General features: G+C 39.9%; 2 protein-coding genes across 4 annotated transcripts in view; one reads left to right on the forward strand and one right to left on the reverse strand.

Moving 5' to 3' along the window:
- OSBPL9 (oxysterol binding protein like 9) overlaps positions 1-3,706 on the reverse strand; it is a 275,275-nt gene extending 271,569 nt beyond the window's left edge. Inside the window, exon 1 of the mRNA XM_063607656.1 lies at positions 3,622-3,706. The gene's annotated coding sequence lies outside the window, so the exon portion shown is untranslated. The remainder of the gene's footprint in view (positions 1-3,621) is intronic.
- The window catches only part of EPS15 (epidermal growth factor receptor pathway substrate 15), a 164,972-nt gene continuing 145,679 nt past the window's right edge, over positions 3,082-22,374 (forward strand). Inside the window, exon 1 of one of the 3 annotated variants that reach the window (XM_034965094.2) lies at positions 3,082-3,295. In XM_034965094.2, coding sequence (XP_034820985.1) covers positions 3,263-3,295 — 33 coding nt within the window. In that variant the 5' untranslated portion in view covers positions 3,082-3,262. The remainder of the gene's footprint in view (positions 3,296-22,374) is intronic. The other 2 variants (XM_034965105.2, XM_034965099.2) reach the window with 2 other exon arrangements.

Raw genomic sequence — 22,374 nt, forward strand, 5'->3', positions numbered from 1 at the left:
AAAACACCTCTCTCAGAAGTTCTAGGCCTCTTTTGGGAATTTGGCCCATTATTCTCTTCCCTATAGACATGCTCCCATCTCCCATTACATGTCATTAATTTAAACCAGAACCTACGAATGAAGAAAGAAGCCACTACAAATTACTAGTGGTCTGGAAGGGGACGTGGGGCAATTCCCATATAAAGATTTTAAGCAAGTCTTCCCTTGCTAGGGCATCTGATTCTTTTTATTTTTTGTTAACCAAGACCCAAACCTGCTGTCAATGGCTCTTACTTATAGAAGCTATTTATAAAATAAATTTATAAAATATTTGTTCCTTGATTTTCTTATGGGGATAAAGTGAAGATCCAAATAACAATTATATATGAGATTGTATTCAGTTCAATTCAACAAACTTTTATAATGTACTTACTGAACATTAGAAGTTGTGCTTCTAAACATTTGGCCGGGCACGGTGGCTCACGCCTGTAATCCCAGCACTTTGGGAAGCTGAGGCAGGCAGATCACTTGAGGTCAGGAGTTTGAGACCAGCCTGGCCAACACGGTGAAACCCTGTCTCTACTAGAAAAAAAAAAAAAATTAGCTGGTGTGGTGGCGGGTGCCTGTAATCCTAGCTACTCAGGAGGCTGAGGCACAAGAATCGCTTGAACCCAGGAGGCGGAGGTTGCAGTGAGCCGAGATTGCACCGTTGCACTCCAGCCTGGGTGACAGAGTGAGACCTTGTCTCAAAAAAATAAAAATAAAATAAAAACATTTATAAACGGTGAAAAGCAATACTGTATACATACAAGGTGTTATTTATTTATTAGAGATGGGGTCTCTCTATGTTGCTCAGGCTGAATTCGTGCTCTGTGCAACTGCCTCAGTCTCCTGTGTAGCTGGGACTATAGGCATGTGCCACCATGCCTGGCTAAGGTGTGCTTTTGACTTAATATAAATCATATAAAAGTTAAAACAGTAATAATTCCTTACTTTTCCTATATGAGAAACTGAAGCTCAGAGAGGTTAAATGGTTTGCCTGCGGTCACACTCTGATTCTTAATATTCTCTTTGCTACTCTGCACTGCCTTTCCGGAAACTACATGGCAGGGTTTCCACCTTATTCATCTGAGAGGAATATCTTACATCTCATATGGTTTGGAGGAGTCCCCTTGAATAGCAAGTGAAATTATACTCCCCAAAGCGATTTGCTCCATGATTTTCAGATTTCATAATTTGTGTAGCTACAAGTTTAGGCACTTTTGTATATGTCATCTCATTCATCCTCACAACAACCCTAAGGGCATACAACTAGTGAATGGGAGAGCCAGGAATGGAACCTGGATATTCCTAATGTCCGAGTCCTATTTATTTCACTATACTATGCTGCTTTGTCTATCAGTTGTATAACCCTGGGCAAATCACTTAGCCTCTGTGACCCTGCATTACCTCATTTGTAAAGTGAGTATGACAATTACTTCCTTTTAGAGTTGTGAAGCTCAAATGTGCTAATATAAAGTAGAAAACACCAGTAGAAACACCGGTTGTGGTTATGGCTGATAAGTGTACCAAAGTGAAGTAATGTAAAACAGTATCTCTTATTCTCTCTTCAGTTAAAGAGATTAGCAGCAAAAAAGAAGCCAAGGAAGATGCTCTTGAATAAGTGGTTACTCACCAGACCTATATGGCTTGCTCTTGTTAGCTGGCCTTTGCCAGAAGGAGTCTGAGTAGAATTAGGAGTTCCTTGGGAAATTTCTGGAATGGTTTGCTTGTGGAGGCAATAGTCTAAAAACTTAGGTGGGGCTAACTCCATCCTGGGTCTTGTTCAGTTGTCCCTCCTACCACGGGGACTGCTATGATAATGGTAATGGGTGTAGGCCTGATAGAGTTGTGGTTTGTTGTAATGGGAAGCCATCGTGACTAAGAAATTAAGACCAATTCGGGCAAATACATTTATTGAGGCCTCTGTGGTAGGCTAAACTATGAGGGAGATAAAGCAGTGAGTCAGCCCCTTGTCCTCAAGGATTTTACAGTGCAGTGAGGTGGAGACAAACCCTCAACTAACGCTTACAGATAAGGCAGAGTATAAAAACGGTCACATCAGAACAACTTAGAGGTGGGGTATGGAGTTCCTAGAAGGCTTCTTGAAGTAGGTGGTATATACTCTGAGACTTTGAAGATGAATTTCAAGTAACTGGGTATTCCAACTGAAGGTTGGCAGCATCAGAAGGTGTAGGATGTGTTATGTTTAATATAGGCAGGAACGAAGGCCTTAACTGAGCATGCACTGTAATGCTAGGGTCTGACGATATAGAAATATATTGAAAACAGTTCTTGCCATTGAGGAGCTCTTAATCTAGAGGGATGGATAGGTGTAAACTGTCATTAGGGTGATGACTTCACAAGGTAGAGAAGAAAGGTTATAAAGGAGAGTGTGTAACTCTGACATGAGGAGGAGAAAAAGATACTTTGCAAAGGAGGTGAAACTTGAATTATGTCCTGAGAAAGAAGGAGGAGTTTGCTAAGTGGATGATGGGAGAAGCTAGGAGTGCTACAGGCACCAGCGTTCCCTTGTTAAACAATCTAAGTGTGACAGGCACCAGGCAAATACATTTTTGCTTCCCCTTTCCAAATGGATTTTGGCTGTGGGAGGGAATGACTTAATGTCTTTTCCAATATACTAGCAGATGGTTAAATAAAGTTTTTACAGTTAGACTTGGATTCTAATTCAGCTATATAATTAGCTGTATGACCTTAGTAAGACACTTATTTGTGTTTCAGTTCCTTCATTCATACAATTCAAAACATAAGAGTCTAGTACAGAGCCTGGCATATATAAAGTGCCATTATTATTTTCTATCATTATCTCATTTAGTCTTTGTAAGTAACTGGGCCTCTAGTTACAATTTCCCCCATTTTTCAGAAGCAGGAGCTCAGCGTAGGTAGGTGGCCTGTCTGAAGTTCACAGGTCAATCTGCAGTCGCCTCCGCAGCCCGTCCGCTTTAATTTTATGTCCGCGCCGGGTTTTCCAAGGCGGCCCCGGGGGCAGGCTCTGGTCCGGTGGCCGAGACTCCGGCGCCAGGGTTTGGGCGGCGCCGCGGCCGGCTCCGGCGGGCGGGGCCAGGCGGGGCGGGGCGGGCGTGAAGAGGGAAGTTGTGGAAGTTAGGGGAGACGCCCGCCCGCCCGCCCCGGCCTCGCCTGCGGCCGCTCCCTCCGCCTCCTCCCCGCCCCGAGCCCCAGTCAGCCCGTCCTTCCTTCCCCTCCCTTGCATGATGGAAACACCATGGCTGCGGCGGCCCAGCTCTCTCTGACACAGGTAACGCCACACGCCCGTCCGCCGGGCTTGGCCGGCCGGTGCCCCCTCCCCCACCGCCCTCAGCTTCGCCGACCCAGGCAGCTTCTTGGCTTGTGGGCCGGGCGGCCGGTGTGTGTGAGGGAAAGCGGGTGCGACTGCGGGAGGGCGCCCTCCGGAGCCGGAGCCCCCCTGCGGCCGCCGCGACCTCGCCCAGGGTCGTCGGGCGCCTCCTGCCCCGCCCCGCGCCGCGCGGCCCCCGCCGCCCTCCGCGCCGCTGCCGAGTGGACTGTGACCCGGCCGCGCTCTGCCGGTGCCGGGCCGGCTCGCGCGGGGCAGCTTTCACCTACCCAGGAAGTTTCCTCCAACAGGGCCGCACGCATCCCAGGTGAGCTCCTGTTGAGCTGGCGCGGGCCGGCCGCACCCCCGGGCCGCACGAGGCTCGCCCGCTAGGCCGGCTGCGCGCCGCCCCCAGTAGGAGTTGCCTTCCAGAGCCGGACGCGCAGGCCCCCCAAGCCAGTCTTTCCTCTCCAGACCTGCCTTTCTCCCAGGGTCCGACGGAAGCCCTCCCTTCCCAGGGTTTAATGTAGTTAGCCTCGCCTCCAAAGAAGTCTCATCCTACTCAACTACCCACTCTGCCGGCCCCTTCCTCCGTTCAGCCTCTCCCCCTCCTGATCAGGTTTCCTTCTGGGTCAGACCCCCAATGCAGCCTTTTCCCACCCACGTCTGCTTCCACTTCAACTTCCCCTCGGGGGGCTCACGCCTGATCGCTGTCCAGGTGGATCCTTTTAACGGGTGTGGTGGCTCCGCCAGTCTTGGTGCCAGGAACGGCCTCCCGGGGAGCACTTTTCTTGGGGGGAATCCTCAGCAAAACCTGTTCTCGAGCTTCCCTCTTGCCTCGTTGCTTCCTGTCAAAGTCCAGTCCTTGTGCTTCTCAGAAAACCTCTAAACATCACTCACACTGGGAACCTGGTCCCTCCCTCTCTGTAAAGAAGCCAATTACAATGTAAACATGGTGTCCGGGATGATAAGGTGACAGACACCTGCCAGTTCCTTCCTGCTCCTGTGACCCAAACTCTCCCCCGCGTCTCCTCAGACGGTTCTCTCCAGAGCTGGTGGCGCGTGCTTCCCGATTGGGGCCCATCCCGTCTTCCTTGCCTGCATTGTGGTATCTCACTGCCATCTTGTACTCCTTGGCCTAGATTCGTCGGTGCTTCTAAGGCTTTAGCGCTGGGATAGGGCAAACATTTCGGCAGTGGAGTTTTCTGTGTTTAAAATCAAGAGGCTTTGGGGTGCTTTGCCTAGCACTGTAGGATAGAGAGAAAAAAATGTTTTCTCAGAAACCAGGAGTCACGTACATGCTTCATGTAAAATAACTAACCCGTGTTTGCAGGAATTCTAAGTGTCATAAGGGAAGTCTATTTCCCAGTTTTTTTTGATGGTGGTGGTGGTTGTCCTGTTCTGACAAGCAGATAACAGTGGGGAAGAACCCTTTAACATGGAATGTGGTGGTTTAGTCTTGGTTATGTATGTTTGGAAGGGTCTTCCCAAAACTCAAATTTGAACAACGACAGCACTGACTTTTAGGTATTCACTTTCTGTGAGTCTAGTTAGTGACTTGCATTAAACAAGATCCCTGTTGGCAGGCTGTTGTTTTCTGGCTCTGTTGGCCGATTCTGGCAGGAGTTTTCCCTTGAAGATTTTGTGCTCTTAAAGACTTCCGTAAAATTGCTTCTCAGTTGTGTGCATACTTTATTCTCTCCCTGGGTAATACCATGTTTTTAGCTTCTATTTACATCATTCATCTCTGGAGAATTGCTTCAAGCTCTGTCAGTTTTATAGCCATTTAAAAAATTTACATATGTTCTTGGGTTATATATTTAGGTATTAATGTGTACACAGTAAGTACGGAATCAGTAGTAGCTATTATCCTTCAGTGCCTCACATATGAGAGAATATACATTGGTGGTTAATTTTTATTGATAATTCAAGTAAGTAAATTCAGAATATTCTGATTTTAAAACATGAAGAGGCAATAAGAGGGATTACGAAGGCACAGGAAAAAATAACATTTCCAGTTGCTAGTATACCCTAATGTGCCTCCTTGTTACTTCAAAACTTTGCAGATTTGTGGTTTTTAAATTTAATTTAATTTTTTTATAACTGCCTGAGCCCAATACACTAAGATAACAATGCAGCCTGGTTTCACATTCATTACTGACCCGTTTGTCATCCTCTGTTCCCCCCACCCTGCCCACTCTCCCAGCACACACATTTAGACATAGGCATACTCAAGTGAGAGCTCATTCAGGGCAGGGACATCTTTTAATCCATCTTTCTCCCATGGTACCTATCTGGAAGAAAGTAATTAATAACTGTTGTAGGACTGACTGAAAGCTCTAAAGGGTTCTATAACAGTTATGGAGATTAAACATGCTCAAGTTAATTTCTGCTTCTGTTCATATCTTGATGATTTTCATTCAGCAAATATTTTTATAGTACCTATTATGTACTAGACATTGTACTGGGATTATCGTGTTTATAATTTCTTGCCTTTACCAATTAAGCAAAACTGAGTTTGGGGAAAAAATGTGAAAAATGTTTTAGCTTATGCCTTCCTTCCTTTTTCCAAGCTTGCCAACCAACCCTTCAACTCCCCAGCCACCAAAATAAATTATCTAAATTATTATAGTCTAGCTTCTAGAGATGATAGAATGCTAGAGTACCAAAATGTTAGTTCCAGTTCTGCTTTGGCCACAGCTAACTGTATGGGTTTGGGTTAAATATCCAGGCCTCAGTTTTCTTAACTTTAAAAGAGACTCAACAAATATTTGCTGAGCATTCAGTATGTGCTAGGAATTACTCTAGGTACTGAGGATATATATACTCATGAACAAAAATAGTTAACAATTCTTTGACCTTGGAGACAAAACCTGGAACTTATTTCTGCTAGAGGAGTTTGAATTAGCTGATCTAAGGACCTTTCCAACTTTTAAGATCCTGTTTTATAGACAGTGTTCTATGATTTATAGACCTAGTGGACTTTCTCTGGGTTCTTTAGTGCTTTACAGCCTTAAATGTTTTCTAATTCAGTTGTCTTTACTAGGTGTTCTGTTTACTTCTTGTCAATGAGAAGTAAAACCTGAGGGAGAAAGATCTTGATTTTTGCTTCTGTTGGTAGATTAGAAAAAAAGCATGTAATACTTAAAAAAAAAAAAAAAAAGTTTCCAGTAGTCAGTTTTACTCCCTAACGCCCATATCCCTAATAATAATAATACTGTTAACTTCCCTTTGGGAATTACTATATGCCAGGAATTTTACTACACTTAGAATCTAACGATATGTTTTACAAATTAGAGAAGCTAGTAAGTAAGCTAGTAAGTGGTGAATCTACGATTTGAACCAAGGTCTGTAGGACGTCAAAAGCTATTTTACTGTTCTTCTCTATGTACTAGTTGCTTGGCATATCCAACGCTCCCTTACATTTTTTGTTCTTTTTTTTCGGCATATGCCATTGTCTTAAGTAGTAAGCCTCTTGAGGATATAAGCCATGGTTTTTGCCTCTGAATCTCTAGTGCCTTTGATAATATCTTGGATGATACAATTGTGTGTTCAAAGGTAGTGCTATTGATGATAAAGGTTTTATTTTACTGAGATAGGATTTGAATATTTAAAATAGTCTTTTAGCAATTCAGCTTTATACTGGTTTTCTTGCTTTAGTTTAGCAAGAATTTTTTTTTTTTTTTTTTTTTTTTGAGACAGGATCACACTCTGTCACCCATGTTGGAGTACAGTGGCATGATCAGGCTCACTGCATCCTCAACCTTGTGGGCTCAAGGGATCCTCCCATTTCAGCCTCCTGAGTAGCTGGGACTACAAGCGTGCATCGCCATGCCCAGCTAATTTTTAAAATTTTTTTGTAGAGACAGGGACTCACTATGTTGTCAGATTCTTTTTTTTTTTTTTTTTGAAAGTAATAAAAAAGCCCTTAAGTAGGGACTTAATTTTAAAAATCCTAGTATATAAATGGTATAACAACAGTTCTAATGCTTTTTTTGTTAAATTACAAGAGTGATATAACTGTATTACAGAAAACTTGGAAATTAGAGGAAAACATCTCCCATAATTTCACAGTTTGTAGTGTTTATTTTCAGTTTCATTTTTTAAACAAGTACGCAGTACAAGTGCTAATAAACATATCATCTTAGTAGTCTGGTTTAACAATTATGACAGTAAATACAGGTTAGTATTTACATTCTGACAACATGTTCTCAGAAGCAGAAAAGTGATATTGTTCTCAACATGACAGATATTTGAGTTCCTACAATGGGAAAGGCACATTAATGATGTTTTTCTTTATTGCCTATAATTATGGTTCGATATACTCAGGAAATCTCTTGGGAGAGATATCTAACCCTTCTCAAAGATGGCTTGAAATGTTCAGCACTTGGGAGAGGTTGTCATAGTTAAAATTAATTAGGAACAAGTTCATCCAATAGCAAGTCTCTCAGGAATAATCCAATGCATTCCTTTGTTTTCACTCTATTTGGAGACAGAATGCTAGTAACAGACTAACGTGTAATAGAAAAAGATTGAGTATCATTAGCAACGAATCATAGTTCAGAATCTCTGCAATCTCTGATAGTGTGATTTTAAAGGCCCAATCTAAGGTATTTTACTTGTTCTTTAGGGAATTACAAAAAGCACTTTATATACTTGTTTGTGAGTTTGGGGCTTAATAAAATTGGGAGCAGAAAAGATAACTATTGGGTACTGGGCTTAATACCTATGACACAAGTCCGCTGATGTAATAAACCTTCACATGTACCCTTGAACCTAAAATAAAAGTTAAAAAAAAAAATCAGTATTCTGGAAACCAAAACCAAGTAAAACCTGAGAGAGATCTGGTTAGTTGGAGAACTGGTAGAAATAATAAACGAAAAGTTACTCCAGGCAGAGTTCATTAGGCAAACTCGTATGCTGGAGTTTCATTTTTAAAGCAGTTGAATCAACAAGGTATGCCTTCATTAAAAATTATATTAGGTGTTTTTAATAATCTGAGGAACCTTGTAAATTGAATGCTGTATTACAGTAAAGTGAACTTTTTTTATTTAGACAAATGATCTAACCCAGTTAAGCATGCGTAGAAGAAAGCCTGGAAGAAAAAAAACACTAAAATTTTATAATAGCATGGTTGTAGTTTTTATCTACCTTGTTTTCAACAGTGAGAATGTATTCCTTCTGTAATCAACTGATTTAGCTTTTCTCTACGGCATTTTTGAAAATTTATTCATTTAAATTGAATACACAATAACTACGTGTAAAGTAAAGCTTTGTGTTCTAAGATTGTGTCTACACTTAGTTTTCATCCTAAACATTTAGAGAAATTGATTAGAGGAATGATAATAATTATATTAATTGATTTGGACAATTCAGTTAGAGGACTAATTTATAATTTTTTGTGCTGCTTTATAACTTAACAAAGCGTAACCTATGAACTAAGCTATTATTATCATCATTTCAAATTGGAGGATACTGAGGCTCAGAATTTGGGACTTAGGTTTTATAGTTAGTAAATTAAAAAGCCAATATAAATTCATGTTTAAAAAAATTCACACAATGCTAGTGAAGTCTTCTTTCTGCTTTAGGCCCTCATTTGCTTTCCCAGAGGCAGCCATTCTTGCCAGTTTCTTGTGTGAATTTCCAGTAATAGTCTGTGTATATGCGAATAAATATATATGTATACTGTATATGTATATTCTTTTGTGTAAGCTGTTTATTGTTTCACAGTTTGTTGTTATATTATTTTTAGCTTAACTGATTTAGGAGATTGCTCTATATCATCACATATAGATCTCCCTTATTGTTTTCAAAACCTCAGGGTATTTCTATATGTGAACTTACTGTTATTTATTTTAATGGCCACCTAATGCTGGACATTTATTTTGTTTTCAATCTTTTGTTACAACTAGGCTGCAGTGGATACTCTTTTACATGTTTTTGTGCACATGTGTGAGCATATGGATTAATTTCTAGTAGGTGTAATTTTTGGGCCAGAGGATACTTTTAATCTGCATAGATACTGCTAATTTGGGGTAGGCATAGTGGCTCAGGCCTATAATTCCAGTGCTTTGGGAGGCTGAGGCGGAAGGATTGATTGAAGCCAAGAGTTCAAGGCCTGGGTAACATAGTGAAATCCATCTGGGACAAAAAAAAATTTTTTTTTAATTAGCTGGGCATGGTGGTGTGCGCCCGTAGTCCTAGCAGGCTACAGGTGAGCTATGATTAGCAGGTTACAGTGAGCTATAATTGCACCACTGCACTCCAGCCTAGGTGACAGAGCTAAGACCCTGTCTCCAAAAAAAAAAAAAAAAAAAAAAAAAATTGCTCATTTACATTCAGAAACACTGTAGCAGCACACATGTTTGAGAGTGTCATTTCCTCCACAGCTTGATCAACATGTATATTATTGTCAGTCCAGTAATCAGAAAGATTTCAAACAATTTCATTGTTTTAGTTTGTTATTTCTTTATGGGTAAGGCTGAACTTTTTTTTTTTTTCTTTGAAACCATTTGTATTTCTTTTTTTTATAAACTGCTTTAGTCTTTTACCTGTTCTCTTGATGGGCTGTTTGTCTTCTTTCTCACTGATTTGTAAGAACTCTTCTTATATTTAGGAAATTTGCCCTTCTTTGCAAAATTCTTTGCAAAATTTTTTTCTCTGAATTTTTCTTTTTTTTGGCATTTTTTGATTATGTAGAAATATTTGTTTTATATGTTTAATTTGTCAGTCTTTTCTCTTAGAGCTTCTGCAAAACCTAGATTTTTAAACTTCAGGAGCAGAGGCAGACTAATATAACTGCAAGAGCACACCTGTTCTGCCCCTGAGTAGTTCTGTGATCTTGGGCAAATTACTTAACCTCTTAAGTGCACTCATTTGCATATTAGAAATAAACTACTGAGACTTCTTGGGTATTATTGAGACCTCTTAAGCATGTTGTGATTACAAAATGAACTGGTGACTTATTTTCTTTAGCTACTCCTGTAGTTTCCCAATTTGTTAAAAGCTGGCCTTGTACCCTGCCTCATATACTCTGCTTTCCTATCACATAAATGTGAACTTCTGAATATTTTGTGCAAAAGTAGGATAGAAATGAGGTAGAAGAAACTCATTTTTGTGATATAAATAAGGCTTTCAAATGAATCAGAGGTGCAATTAAAAAATAAAAGTTGGGCTCTTTTTAAAACTTGTTTTTATGTGGTAAAAATATACAAAGAAAAGTAAGCCTCACTTCCTCCCTCCTTTAAACTGGGGATTATTACAATGGGAATATAACAGTACCAGGAGTTTTTCATCTGAAATAATCAAACTGCTTATTCCTTACTAAATCTGCAATAAGAATACAAATTTGACCAAGAATGCTAGGATAAGAACATATTTTTTGGAGGAAGACGTTTATATTACAGTACTTTATAGTTTTTTAGATCATGGTTTCTCAGCCTTGGCACTTTGAGATTTTGGGCTGGAGAATTTCTTGTTGTGGGAGGCTGTTCTGTGCATTGTAGGGTGTTTTGCAGCATCCTTATCCATTAGACGTAACACCTTCACCAGTTGCAGCAATCAGAAATATCTCCAGACACTGACAAATATTTCCTAGAGGATTAAATTGCCTCTGGTTTAGAATCACTGGTTTATTTATTTATTTTTATTTTAAAGTTTTAGTACTTTTGAGAGAGAGTCTCGCTCTGTCGTCCAGGCTGGAGTGCAGTGGTGTGATCTTGGCTCACTGCAACCTCCACCCCTGGGTTCAAGCAATTCTTGTGCCTCAGCCTCCCGAGTAGCTGGGATTACAGGCGTGCATCACCACGCCTGGCTAATATTTTTTGTATTTTTAGTACAGATGGATTTCACCATGTTTTCCAGGCTGGTCTCTATCTCCCGACCTCAAGTGATCCTCCTGCCTTGGCCTCCCAAAGTATTGAGATTATAGCGTGAGCCACTGCGCCCGGCCAAATCACTGGTTTAGATATATACTTATTTATTTATGATTATTTTTTGAGGCGCAGGTCTGGCTCTGTCGCTCAGGCTGGAGTGCAGTGGTGTGATCTCGGCTCACTGTAACCTCTGCCTCCCGAGTTCAAATGATTCTCCTGCCTCAGCCTCCCAAGTAGCTGGGATTATAGGCGCCCACCGCCACACCTGGCTAATTTTTGTGTTTTTAGTAGAGATGGGGTTTCACCATGTTGGCCAGGCTGGTCTCGAACTCCTGACCTCAGGTGATCCTCCCTCCTCAGCCTCCCAAATTGCTTGGGATTACAGGCGTGAGCCATCGTGCCTGGCCTAGATACATACTTTCTGTGGTCCATTAGGACATATAAGATATACTTTCTAGGGGTGAGGACAGAGGAAAGAGTTTATCTTCATATTTTTATTCTTAAGCCTGCCATGAGCCATGATTGACTCCTTGTGCATAAATATTGAGCTTAAAAAACTTAAATGAGAAGGCAACCTGAAATTGTGAACTTAATTTTATGTGTGATTTCTCTGCCTTTTTTAGTGTGATCTCCTCCCTCTCCCGGCTCCACTGTAGTTTGGAAACTTAGTGTGGTCTTCTTTTAGTTGTGGAACAGTTCTATCTAGTGGGCTAAGTATCAATACAGAGATCCTGGAAGGAAAACATTCTTATGCCACTGTTGAGAAGGAAGAGGAATGATGCTTCTAGAACACCTAATAAATACTAAATACTTTTAGATGATCTACATACATTATTTCACTTAATCTTCATAGCCTTTCTACAAGTAGGCATTAATCTTCTGTATTACTTGCTCACGGTTGTATTTTAAGTGGGAGAGTTGAGACTTGAACCCAGGCACATCTGTTCTCCAAGTACATTTGCTATGCTGCTTCCTATAGTCATTGATGATATTTCAGTCAAATTTTGGGATAAAAATGAACATTCATGTGATCTTACATTCCTCTATTGTTATGTAAAAGAAATTATCCAGTGGTGTGTGTGTGCGTGTGTTTGTGTGTATTGGGGGGAGGTAAATAGTGGGATAATAACAATAATACTTACTGAGCACACTTACGTGTCATGTGCTATTTTCAATAATCTTTACAACCTGATGAACCTTTCAGTATTCTTTACAACTTGGTAATCCTTATATCCCTGTTTTACAAAAACAAAACAAAAAACTGGGACACAGAGGTGAAGTAATTTGTTCAAGGTCAAACTGCTGCTAAGTGGTAGAGCCAGAATTGTAACCCAGTAGTCTAAGCAACTCGGATATTGATTGAATGAGTCTGCATTTTTACGGGCAAAATGGCTCTGACAGAGCTTATTGTGGTACCATTCGTTGGTTATAGCTGAACATATGTTGTAGGCTACTACATCTTCCTATGTGAAAATCAACTTATCATTGCATACACCACATCTCTAGAAAGTGATTGTTGCACGAAGTTATAGTGGAGAGTTTTTGTAGACATAGTAGAAGGTAGTTTTTCATTTTGCAACCTCCAGATTTATTGCTCATGAAAATCTAAGCTTGTCTAGGTTAGTGTACATCATACCAATATTTACTTTTAAGCTAATATTCTCTCAGACATGGTTATTTGGACTTGGAGTTTCTACAGTATTGTATTGCTAAAGATAAAATGTATCAGATACTCCCTATAAAACAGACTTTTATTGAATAAAACCTGGAACCATTAGCTGTAATGATTTCTGATCCTCAGACGAACATTTTTGAGAACTAGCATAAAATAATGAGAGAGATCTTGGGCTCTGAAGTTAGAATGTCTTAGGTAAATTGATAGATTTTAGTTATATGAGCCATTAATTTTTATGAAATGTTGCACTTAATTAGAATTTTGATGGATCATTTATACTAAGGATTATTGATAACTTCATTCCATCTTTTGTTCTGTAGGTACAACATAGATATAGCATTATGCATATATAAAAAATATGAAATTATATGCATTAAAGGTGCTTCCAGTATTGATGGTTGATCCTCTGTTTCAGAAAACATTTACTAGATGCCTCCTGTGTGTCACTACTCTAGTAAGCCTTGGACATACAGAATAAGACCATGACATTTGCTCTGAAGTAGCTTTTGGTTTTTTAGGGAGATAAACACTGACTTTCTTGTGTGACAAGTACTGTGATAAAGGATGATAGAAGTAAGGCAAGGGGGTGCCATGAGAGAATACTGTGATTATGATGAAACTTTTGGTGGTAATGCAGTTTTTAATTATTTAATGGTTTTATAGGATCCAGGGTTGTTACTGTAGAGGATATTTAAACTGTACTTGAAAGGATAACATAAATCTATAGGAACATTTGATTCAAGTTAAATTGTATTTTGGTGCATAGAGTCCATATTGTGGGATATAACATCAGTTTTCTTATGAGATTCCTTGTTTTATCTTTTCTTTGTAATAAAGGAAGAATTTTTAACTTTGACCATAGAGCATAGGAAGGGGACTCAAGGATAGACTTCAAAAGATCTGTGATCTACTCCAAAACAGTAGGTAAAATATTTTGTATATATATTTTAATAGAGTGTCAAGATTCTCATCCCAGGGACACTGAGAGAAGTTTTACGTAGTGGGAAGAACACTGGTTATAGTACAAGACAAACCTGGATTGAATTGTAGCTCTGCCATTTGTGACATCTCTGAGTGATCATGGCAAATTACTTAAACTCTTTCATTTGCTTATGTATGATGTATACACATTGTTGAGATATAGGAGACATTTGATAAATAGAATTGCTTGTATTATTATTAATACTTACCTGCAGAATTTATATGTATTTGTTTAAATGTTCTTTCTTTCTTTCTTTCTTTCTTTCTTTCTTTCTTTCTTTCTTTCCTTCTTTCTTTCCTTCTTTCTTTCCTTCTTTCTTTCCTTCTTTCTTTTCTTTTCTTTTCTTTTCTTTTCTTTTCTTTTCTTTTCTTTTCTTTTCTTTTCTTTTCTTTTCTTTTCTTTTCTTTTCTTTTCTTTCTTTCGTCTTGCTCTGTTGCCAGGCTGGAGTGCAATGGTGCGATCTCAGCTCACTGCAACCTCCACCTCTCGGGTTCAAGCGATTCTCCTGCCTCAGCCTCCTGAGTAGCTGGGACTACAGGTGTGCACCACCATGCCCAGCCAATTTTTGTATTTTGTATTTTTAGTAGAGAGGGGTTTCACCATGTTGGCCAGGATGGTCTCGATCTTCTGACCTCGTGATCCACCTGCCTTGGCCTCCCAAAGTGCTGGAAATACAGGCGTGAGCCACCGCGTCGGGCCTAAATGTTTTTTCATTTCCAGTATTCTTCACTCACTAAAGAAAACTTGGAACATGCATGTCGAAAAGTAGAAGATAGATCACCATCCACACCATTCTTTAAATTTTAGTCTTTTACATTGTTTCTTTTTTTCCCAAATGTAGTTATTATCTCTCTTTCATACACACACACATATATATGTGTGTATATATATGTATGTAACATTTTTTATTCTGTTCTCCTTTTTTTTTTTTTCTGAGATGGAGTCTTCCTCTGTCACCCAGACTGGAGTACAGTGACGTGATCTCAGCCCACTGCAACTTCCATCTCCCAGGTTCAAGCAGTTCTCCTGCCTCAGTATCCCAAGTAGCTGGGATTACAGGCGTGTGCCACCATACCTGCCCAATTTTTGTATTTTTGGTAGAGATGGGATTTCACCATGTTGGCCAGGCTAGTCTTGAACTCCTGACCTTGTGAGCTACCCACCTCAGCCTCTCAAAGTGCTGGGATTACAGGTGTGAGCCACTGCACCTGGCCTATTCTGTTTTCTTTAAGTGTTTTCCTATGTGGTCTGCTTAGCATCTTTTTAATGTCTTTGGAGCATATTAATTGATTGTGTGCTTTATAGTTTAAGCCCTAATATGTACAGATATTTTATATATGTCCACTATAATTTATGCTGTTGCAAATAACCTTTGCTCTACCATTTGATAAATTTTTTTCTGTAGAGTTATATGTGGTACTTATTATATTATTGAATTATTTTTCTATGTATACATTTGAGTTTTGAAATCAAATGAGTGAATTTTTAGTTTATATTTTAAGATCTTGAATGGTAAAGCAGACGGCAGCAAGGGTTAACTCAAGCAATAATCTGAAAAATGCTATTCTGAAGGGATTAAACCGAGCATATTTAATTTGGTTGCAAGGGCCATTTATAGTTTGTCAGAGTTCACTTAGCATAGGAAATTGGCATTAAAAGTTGTGAGCTTGAAGAAGATTGAAATATTTCAGTTTGTATGTACAGTTTTCACCCTTCTCTGCAGTCTGTATTGCTTTCATTCTTAGTTTGTTCTCTACATTCTTAGTTTGTTCTCTACATTCTGTTCTGTTCTGTTTTTTTTTTTTTTTTTTTCTGGCACACTTTTATGCGGCACCTTGTAAGATCTGGGGGTGGATTCTGGACCATCTGGCACTTCAGAATAGCTCAAAACCTTAACTCTCTTGACTCTACTTTGAGCCATACTTGCTTGAAATGTCCTGGTTTGTCTCTCTGCTTGGCACGTTTTCTGCTTTATACCCTCAGAGCTTTTTATGACTAATTTCTTCCTTAGGACAGGAATTTTAAGAGTACCAGTATTCATAAGTTAAAGTGGACAAGACTTATTTCACTGTAAAATTCACCAAAAAAACCCTCATAAACTTTGCAATCTGTTTTTAAATGTATAATTGACATGAGCACTTATGTCTCTTTGATAAATATTTAAAATATTCAAAAATGGAATTTTTTAAGGTACTGCTTATAGTTTTTCTTGGATTATGAGGCCAGTTAGAGAGGAAAGTGTAATTCTGCAAATTGTAAATCTACTGAGTTGATTTCTAGTCCTAGCTTTAAAATACTTCGTATGTCCAAATTAATAATAAGTTAAAAAGATATACCTGCATTTAAAAATATGAGCCATCTACCAATTCCAAAAAGCTGTGGAGATAGTTAATGTATAAAATATTTAAACATTGTTGGCTGGGCACGGTGGCTGACGCCTGTAATCCCAGCACTTTCGGAGGCTGAGGTGGGAGGATCACCTGAGGTCAGGAGTTTGAGACCAGCCTGGCCAAAGTGGTGAAACTCTGCCTCTGCTAAAAATACAAAAATCAGCTGGGTGTGGTGGCAGGCACCTGTAATTCTAGCTACTCGGGAGGCCAAGGCAGGAGAATTGCTTGAACCTAGGAGGCAGAGGTTGTAGTGAGCCAAGATTGCGCCATTGTAATCCAGCCTGGGTGACAGAGCAAGACTCCATCTCAAAACAAGCCAACAAATAAATAAATAAATAAATAAATTGTAGTGAGCCAAGATTGCACCATTGCACTCCAGCCTGGATGACAGAGTGAGACTCCATCTCAAAAAAAAAATAAATAAATAAATAAAAATAAAATATTTAAACATTGTTTACTTTTATTAAGAGACTTTTTTGTAGCTTTATGCTCCATTGTTCTTTTCTAAAATTTTTATTTTTTACTTTTTAAACAGTTTAATTGAGATGTAATTCACATACCATACAACTTACCCTATAAAGTGTACAATTCAGTGGTTTTTAGTCTCTTTACAGATACGTGCAAACATCAATTTTAGAACAATTTTATCACCTCAGAAAGAAACTTGTACCCCTCAGCTATCACCCTCCCATATTGCATGCTTCCCCCAGCCTAAGCAACTATTAATCTACTTTCTGTCTCTATAGAGTTTGTTATTCTGGACTTTGTATGAATGGAATAATATAATACATATACTCATATGACTGCCTTCTATCACTTTTTGTGATTTATCTATGTTGCAGCAAGTATCAGTAATTCATTCCTTTTTTTGGTTGAAAAATATTCCATCGTATGGTTATACCACATTTTGTTTTTCCATTTGTTCATTGGTGGATATTTGGGTGGTTTCCACCTTTTGGCTGTTATGAATAATGCTTTTATAAGCATTCATATACAAGGTTTTGTGTAAATATATGTTTTCACTTCTCCTGGGCACATATCTGGTCATGTGGAAATTCTGTGTTTAATCATTTGAAGAGCTGCAGTTTTTTTTTTTTTTTTTTTTTTTTGAGACACAGTCTCACTCTTTCACCCAGGCTGGAGTGCAGTGGCGCAATCATGGCTCACTGCAACCTCTGCTCCTCGGTTAAGCGATTCTCCTGCCTCACCCTCCCGAGTAGCTGGGACTACAGGTATATACCACCACACCCGGCTAATTTTTGTATTTTTAGTAGAGACAGGGTTTTACCATGTTATCTGGGCTGGTCTCAAACTCTTGGCCTCAAGTGATCCACCCGCTTCGGCCGCCCAAAGCCCTGGGATTATAGGTGTGAGCCACCACGCCCGGCTGCTGACTGTTTTAGAGCAGCTGCACCATTTATATTTATACCAGCAGTGTACCGGGTTGAGGATTTCTCCACATCCTCTCCAGTAATTGTTATTAGCTGATTCTTTGATTTTGGCTTACTTTTTTTAGTATCTCATTGTGTTTTCGATTTTCATTTCTCTGATGATTAATGATGTCAAGCATCTTTTTATGTGCTTATTAGCCATTTGTATATCTTCTTTAGAGAAATGTCTATTTATATTCTTTGCCTGTTTTAAAATTGAGTTGTCTTTTTATTATTGAGTTGTAAGAATTCTTTATGTATTCTAGATAGAAGTCCTTATTATATACGTGGTTTGCATATATTTTCTCCCATTTCATGGATTATTTTCTTGATGGTGTTCTTTGAAGTACTTTGAAGTTTTTAATTTAATTTTAATTTATTTTGTTTTCAGACAGGGTCTTGCTCTGTTGCCCAGGCTGGAGTGCAGTGGTACAATCACAGTTCATTGCAACCTCGACCTCCAGGGCTCAAGTGATCCTCCCACCTCAGCCTCCCCAGTAGCTGGGACTACAAGTGCACGCCACCTTGCCCAGCTAATTGTTTTTATATTTTTTGTAGAGATGGGGTTTCACCATGTTGCCCAGGCTGGTCTTGAACTCCTGGGCAACATGCTCGCTTTCGCCTCCCAGAGTGCTGGGATTACAGGCTGACATAAGCCACCTTGCCTGGCCTGAAGTTTATAATTTTGATAAAGTCTAATTTATATATATTTTTCTTTTGTTGCTTGTGCTTTTGGTGACATAGCTGAGTCTTTTGGCAAATCTTAGGTCATGAAGATTTATCCCTGTGTTTTCTTTTAAGAGTTTTATAGTTTTAGCTATTATATCTAGGTCCTTGATCTATTTCAAGTTGATTTTTATATATGGTGTGAGGTAAAGGTCCAACTTCATTTTTTTGCTAGTGGATATCTTTTGCTTGTGACATGGTATTCCAGCATCATTTGTTGAAAAGACTATTCTTTCCACATTGAATGATCTTGGCACTCTTGTCAATAATCAGTTAACCATAGATGTATGATTTAGTTCTGACTTAATTCTGTTCCATTGATCTATATGTCCTGTGCAGTACAACACTGTCTTGAGTATTGTTGTTTTGTAATACATTTTGAAATTGGGATGTGTTAGTCCTCTAACTTTGCTTTTTTATTTTTTATTTTTTGTTGTTGAGACAGAGTTTCACTTCTGTTGCTCAGGCTGGAGTGCTGTGGTGCAAACTCGGCTCATTGCAACCTCTGCCTCCTGGGTTCAAGCGATTCTCCTGCCTCAGCCTCCTGAGTAACTGGGATTACAGGCGCATGCCACCATGCCTGGTTAATTTTTGTATTTTTAGTAGAGATGTTTAGTAGAGTAGACCATGTTGGCTAGGCTGGTCTCAAACTCCCGACCTTAGGTAATCCACCCGCCTCAGCCTCCCAAAGTGCTGGGATTACAGGCATGAGCCACCGCGCCCAGCCTACTTTGCTTTTTTCTTTCAAGATTGTTTCGGCTATTCCAGATTCCTTGCAATTCTATCTGAATTTCAGAATCAGCTTGCCAGTTTCTACAAAACAGTCAGTTGGAATTCTGATATAAATTGCATTGAATCTATAGATTAGTTTGGGGAGTATTATCTTAACAAGGTCTTCTGATCTATGAACGTGGGATGTTTTTCCATTTTATTTTTAACTTCTTTAATTTTGTTCAGTGTCTTGTAGTTTTTAGAGTATAGTAAGTCTTGTACTTTTGTTAAAGCTATAACAAATAAATTGATAAGAAAACTATTTGATGCTATTGTGAATGGAATTCTTTTTTTTTTTTTTTTTTTGAGACAGAGTCTCACTCTGTCGCCCAGACTGGAGTTCAGTGGCACGGATCTTGGCTCACTGCAACCTCCACCTCCCAGATTCAAGTGATTCTGCTGCATCAGCCTCCCGAGTAGTTGGAATTATAGGCAAGCCCCCACCACGCCCAGCTAATTTTTGTATTTTTAGTAGAGATGCGGTTTCACCATGTTGGCCAGGATGCTTTCGGACTCCTGACCTCAGGTGATCCACCCAACTTAGCCTCCCAAAGTGCTGTGATTACAGGCGTGAGCCACCGTGCCCAGCCTGGAATTGATTTCTTAATTTCATTTACAGATTCTTTGTTGGAAGTGTATAAAAACAAAAATTTTTTTATACTGATCTTGTATCCTGTAACCATCTGAACATATTTATTACCTTTAGTAGTTTTTAGTGGATACCTTAGGATTTTCTATATATAAGTTCATGTCCTCCGCAAATACAGATTTACTTCCTCCCCCAATCTAGATGCTATTTCTTATTCTTGTCTGATTTCCCTGGTTAGAACCTCCAGTATAATAATGATTAGAAGTGGCAAGAGTGGACATCCTTTTCTTGTACCTGAAGCATACGTATGTATAATCAATACCTCAAAAGTGCCTAGTTCAGCTATGAAATAAAACTTAGTGTTATTTGAAAGGGTTTTTTTTTAAGTATTTATTTATTTTTATTTGCCACTATACCAATGAGGAAGAAGGGGTTTCTAAATTTTGTCATTTATTTATTTGTTTGAGACAAGGTCTTTATTGCTCAGGCTGGAGTGCAGTGGTGAGATCGTGGCTTACTTCAGCCTTGACCTCCTGGGCTGAAGTAATTCTGCCTCAGCCTCCCAAGTAACTGGGGCAACAGGCATGCACCACCACATCTGGCTAATTTGTTTGCTTTTTGTAAAGATGGAGTCTCACTATGTTGCCCAGGGTGGTCTCAAACTCCTAAGGTGCAAGTGATTCTCACATCCTTCGCCTCCCAAAGTGTTGGGAGTATAGGCATGAGCCACCTCACTTGGCCAGAGGGTTGTTTTAAATTCACATTTTAATTATGTTGCTTCAGAGGGGTTCTTGAGGGTGGTCCTTATACTATCAGCACCTGAAAACTTGTTTGAGATGTAGGTTATTATTAGACTCTCCCCTGCAACTCTGAAAAGAACCAGGGGGTGGGAAGTTCACTTAGCCTTTTGCATGGTAAATGTAGTTTATCTTAAAATTAATAATGTGGCAGGGTGCAGCCGCTCTCACCTGTAATCCCAGCACTTTGGGAGGCCCAGGAGGGTGGATCACCTGAGATCAGGAGTTTGAGAGCAGCCTGGCAAACGAGGCGAAACCCCATCTCTACTAAAAACACAAAAATTAGCTGCGCGTGGTGGCGGACACCTGTAATCCCAGCTACTCACGAGGCTGAGGCAGGAGAATCGCTTGAACCCAGGAGGCGAGGTTGCAGTGAGCTTAGATTGCACCACTGCACTCCAGCCTGGGCGACAGAGCAAGACTCGTCTCAAGAAAACCACAAAAAACCCACAAAAAACCCCCAAAAAACTAATAATACTACCAATGAGTAACACATACAGCGTTTTTGTTTTTTTTTAAGACAGAGTTGGAGTTTCGCTTTTGTTACCCAGGCTGACAATGGTGCCATCTCGGCTCACTGCAACCTCCACCTCCCAGGTTCAAGCAATTCTCCTTCCTCAGCCTCCTGGGTAGCTGGGATTACAGGGGCCTGCCACCATGCCTGGCTAATTTTTTGTATTTTTAGTGGAGACGGGTTTCCCCATGTTGGCCAGGCTGGTCTCCCACTCCTGACCTCAGGTGATCTGCCCGCCTCGGGCTCTCAAAGTGCTGGGATTACAGGCGTGAGCCACCACACCCAGCCAATACAAGGTTTTACATTTATGGAACATGTAATTTTCACAAAGACTATTTATAGTACGTTTTTTCTTTCTTTTGTGTTTTTTAATATATGAGGAAACAACCCAGAGAGATTGTCAATTTTCTTTATTTTTTATTTTTTGAGATGGAGTTTTACTCTTGTTGCCCAGGCTGGAGTGCAGTGGCTCGATCTTGGCTCACTTCAGCCTCCACCTCCCGGGTTCAAGTGATTCTCCTCCCTCAGCCTCCCGAGTAGCTGGGATTACAGGTGTGTGCCACCATGCCCTGCTAATATTTGTGTTTTTAGTAGAGATGGGGTTTCACCATGTTGGCCAGGCTGGTTCTGAAACTCCTGACCTCGTGATCCTCCCACCTCAGCCTCCCAAAGTGCTGGGATTACAGGCGTGAGCCACTGCACCCGACCTACAGATTTTCTTTTAAAAATTAGCTGGGTGTGATGGTGCACACCTTTAGGTGCAGCTACTTGGGAGGCTGAGGCAGGAGGATTGCTTGAGCTTGGGAGGTCGAGGCTGCAGTGAGCTGTGATTATGCCACTGCTCTCTAGAGTTGAGAAAGGCAAGACCCTTTCTCAAAAAACAAAACAAACAAAAACCACAATGAAATACCACTTCATACCCATTAGGATGGCTATGATAAAAAAACCAGTAACTAGCAAATATTGATGAAGACGTGGAGAAATGTACTACTGATGAGATTATAAAATTGCGCAGCCACTGTGGAAAACAGTATGGCAGTTCCTCAAAATATTAAACATTGAATTACTGCATAATCACCATATAATCCAGCAATTTCATGTCTGAGTATATATCCAAAAGAATTGAAAGCATTGACTTGAACACATTTGTATACCAGTGTTTATAGCAGCATTATCCACAGTGGCCAAAAGGTAGAAATAACCCAAGTATCCATTGACAGATGAATGAGTAAACAAAATGTGGTATCTACATGCAACGGAGTATTTTTGACTCTTAAGAAGGGATGAAATTCTGA

This window comes from Pan paniscus, chromosome 1 (genome assembly GCF_029289425.2).
Source record: "Pan paniscus chromosome 1, NHGRI_mPanPan1-v2.0_pri, whole genome shotgun sequence".
Taxonomy (NCBI): Eukaryota; Metazoa; Chordata; class Mammalia; order Primates; family Hominidae; genus Pan; species Pan paniscus.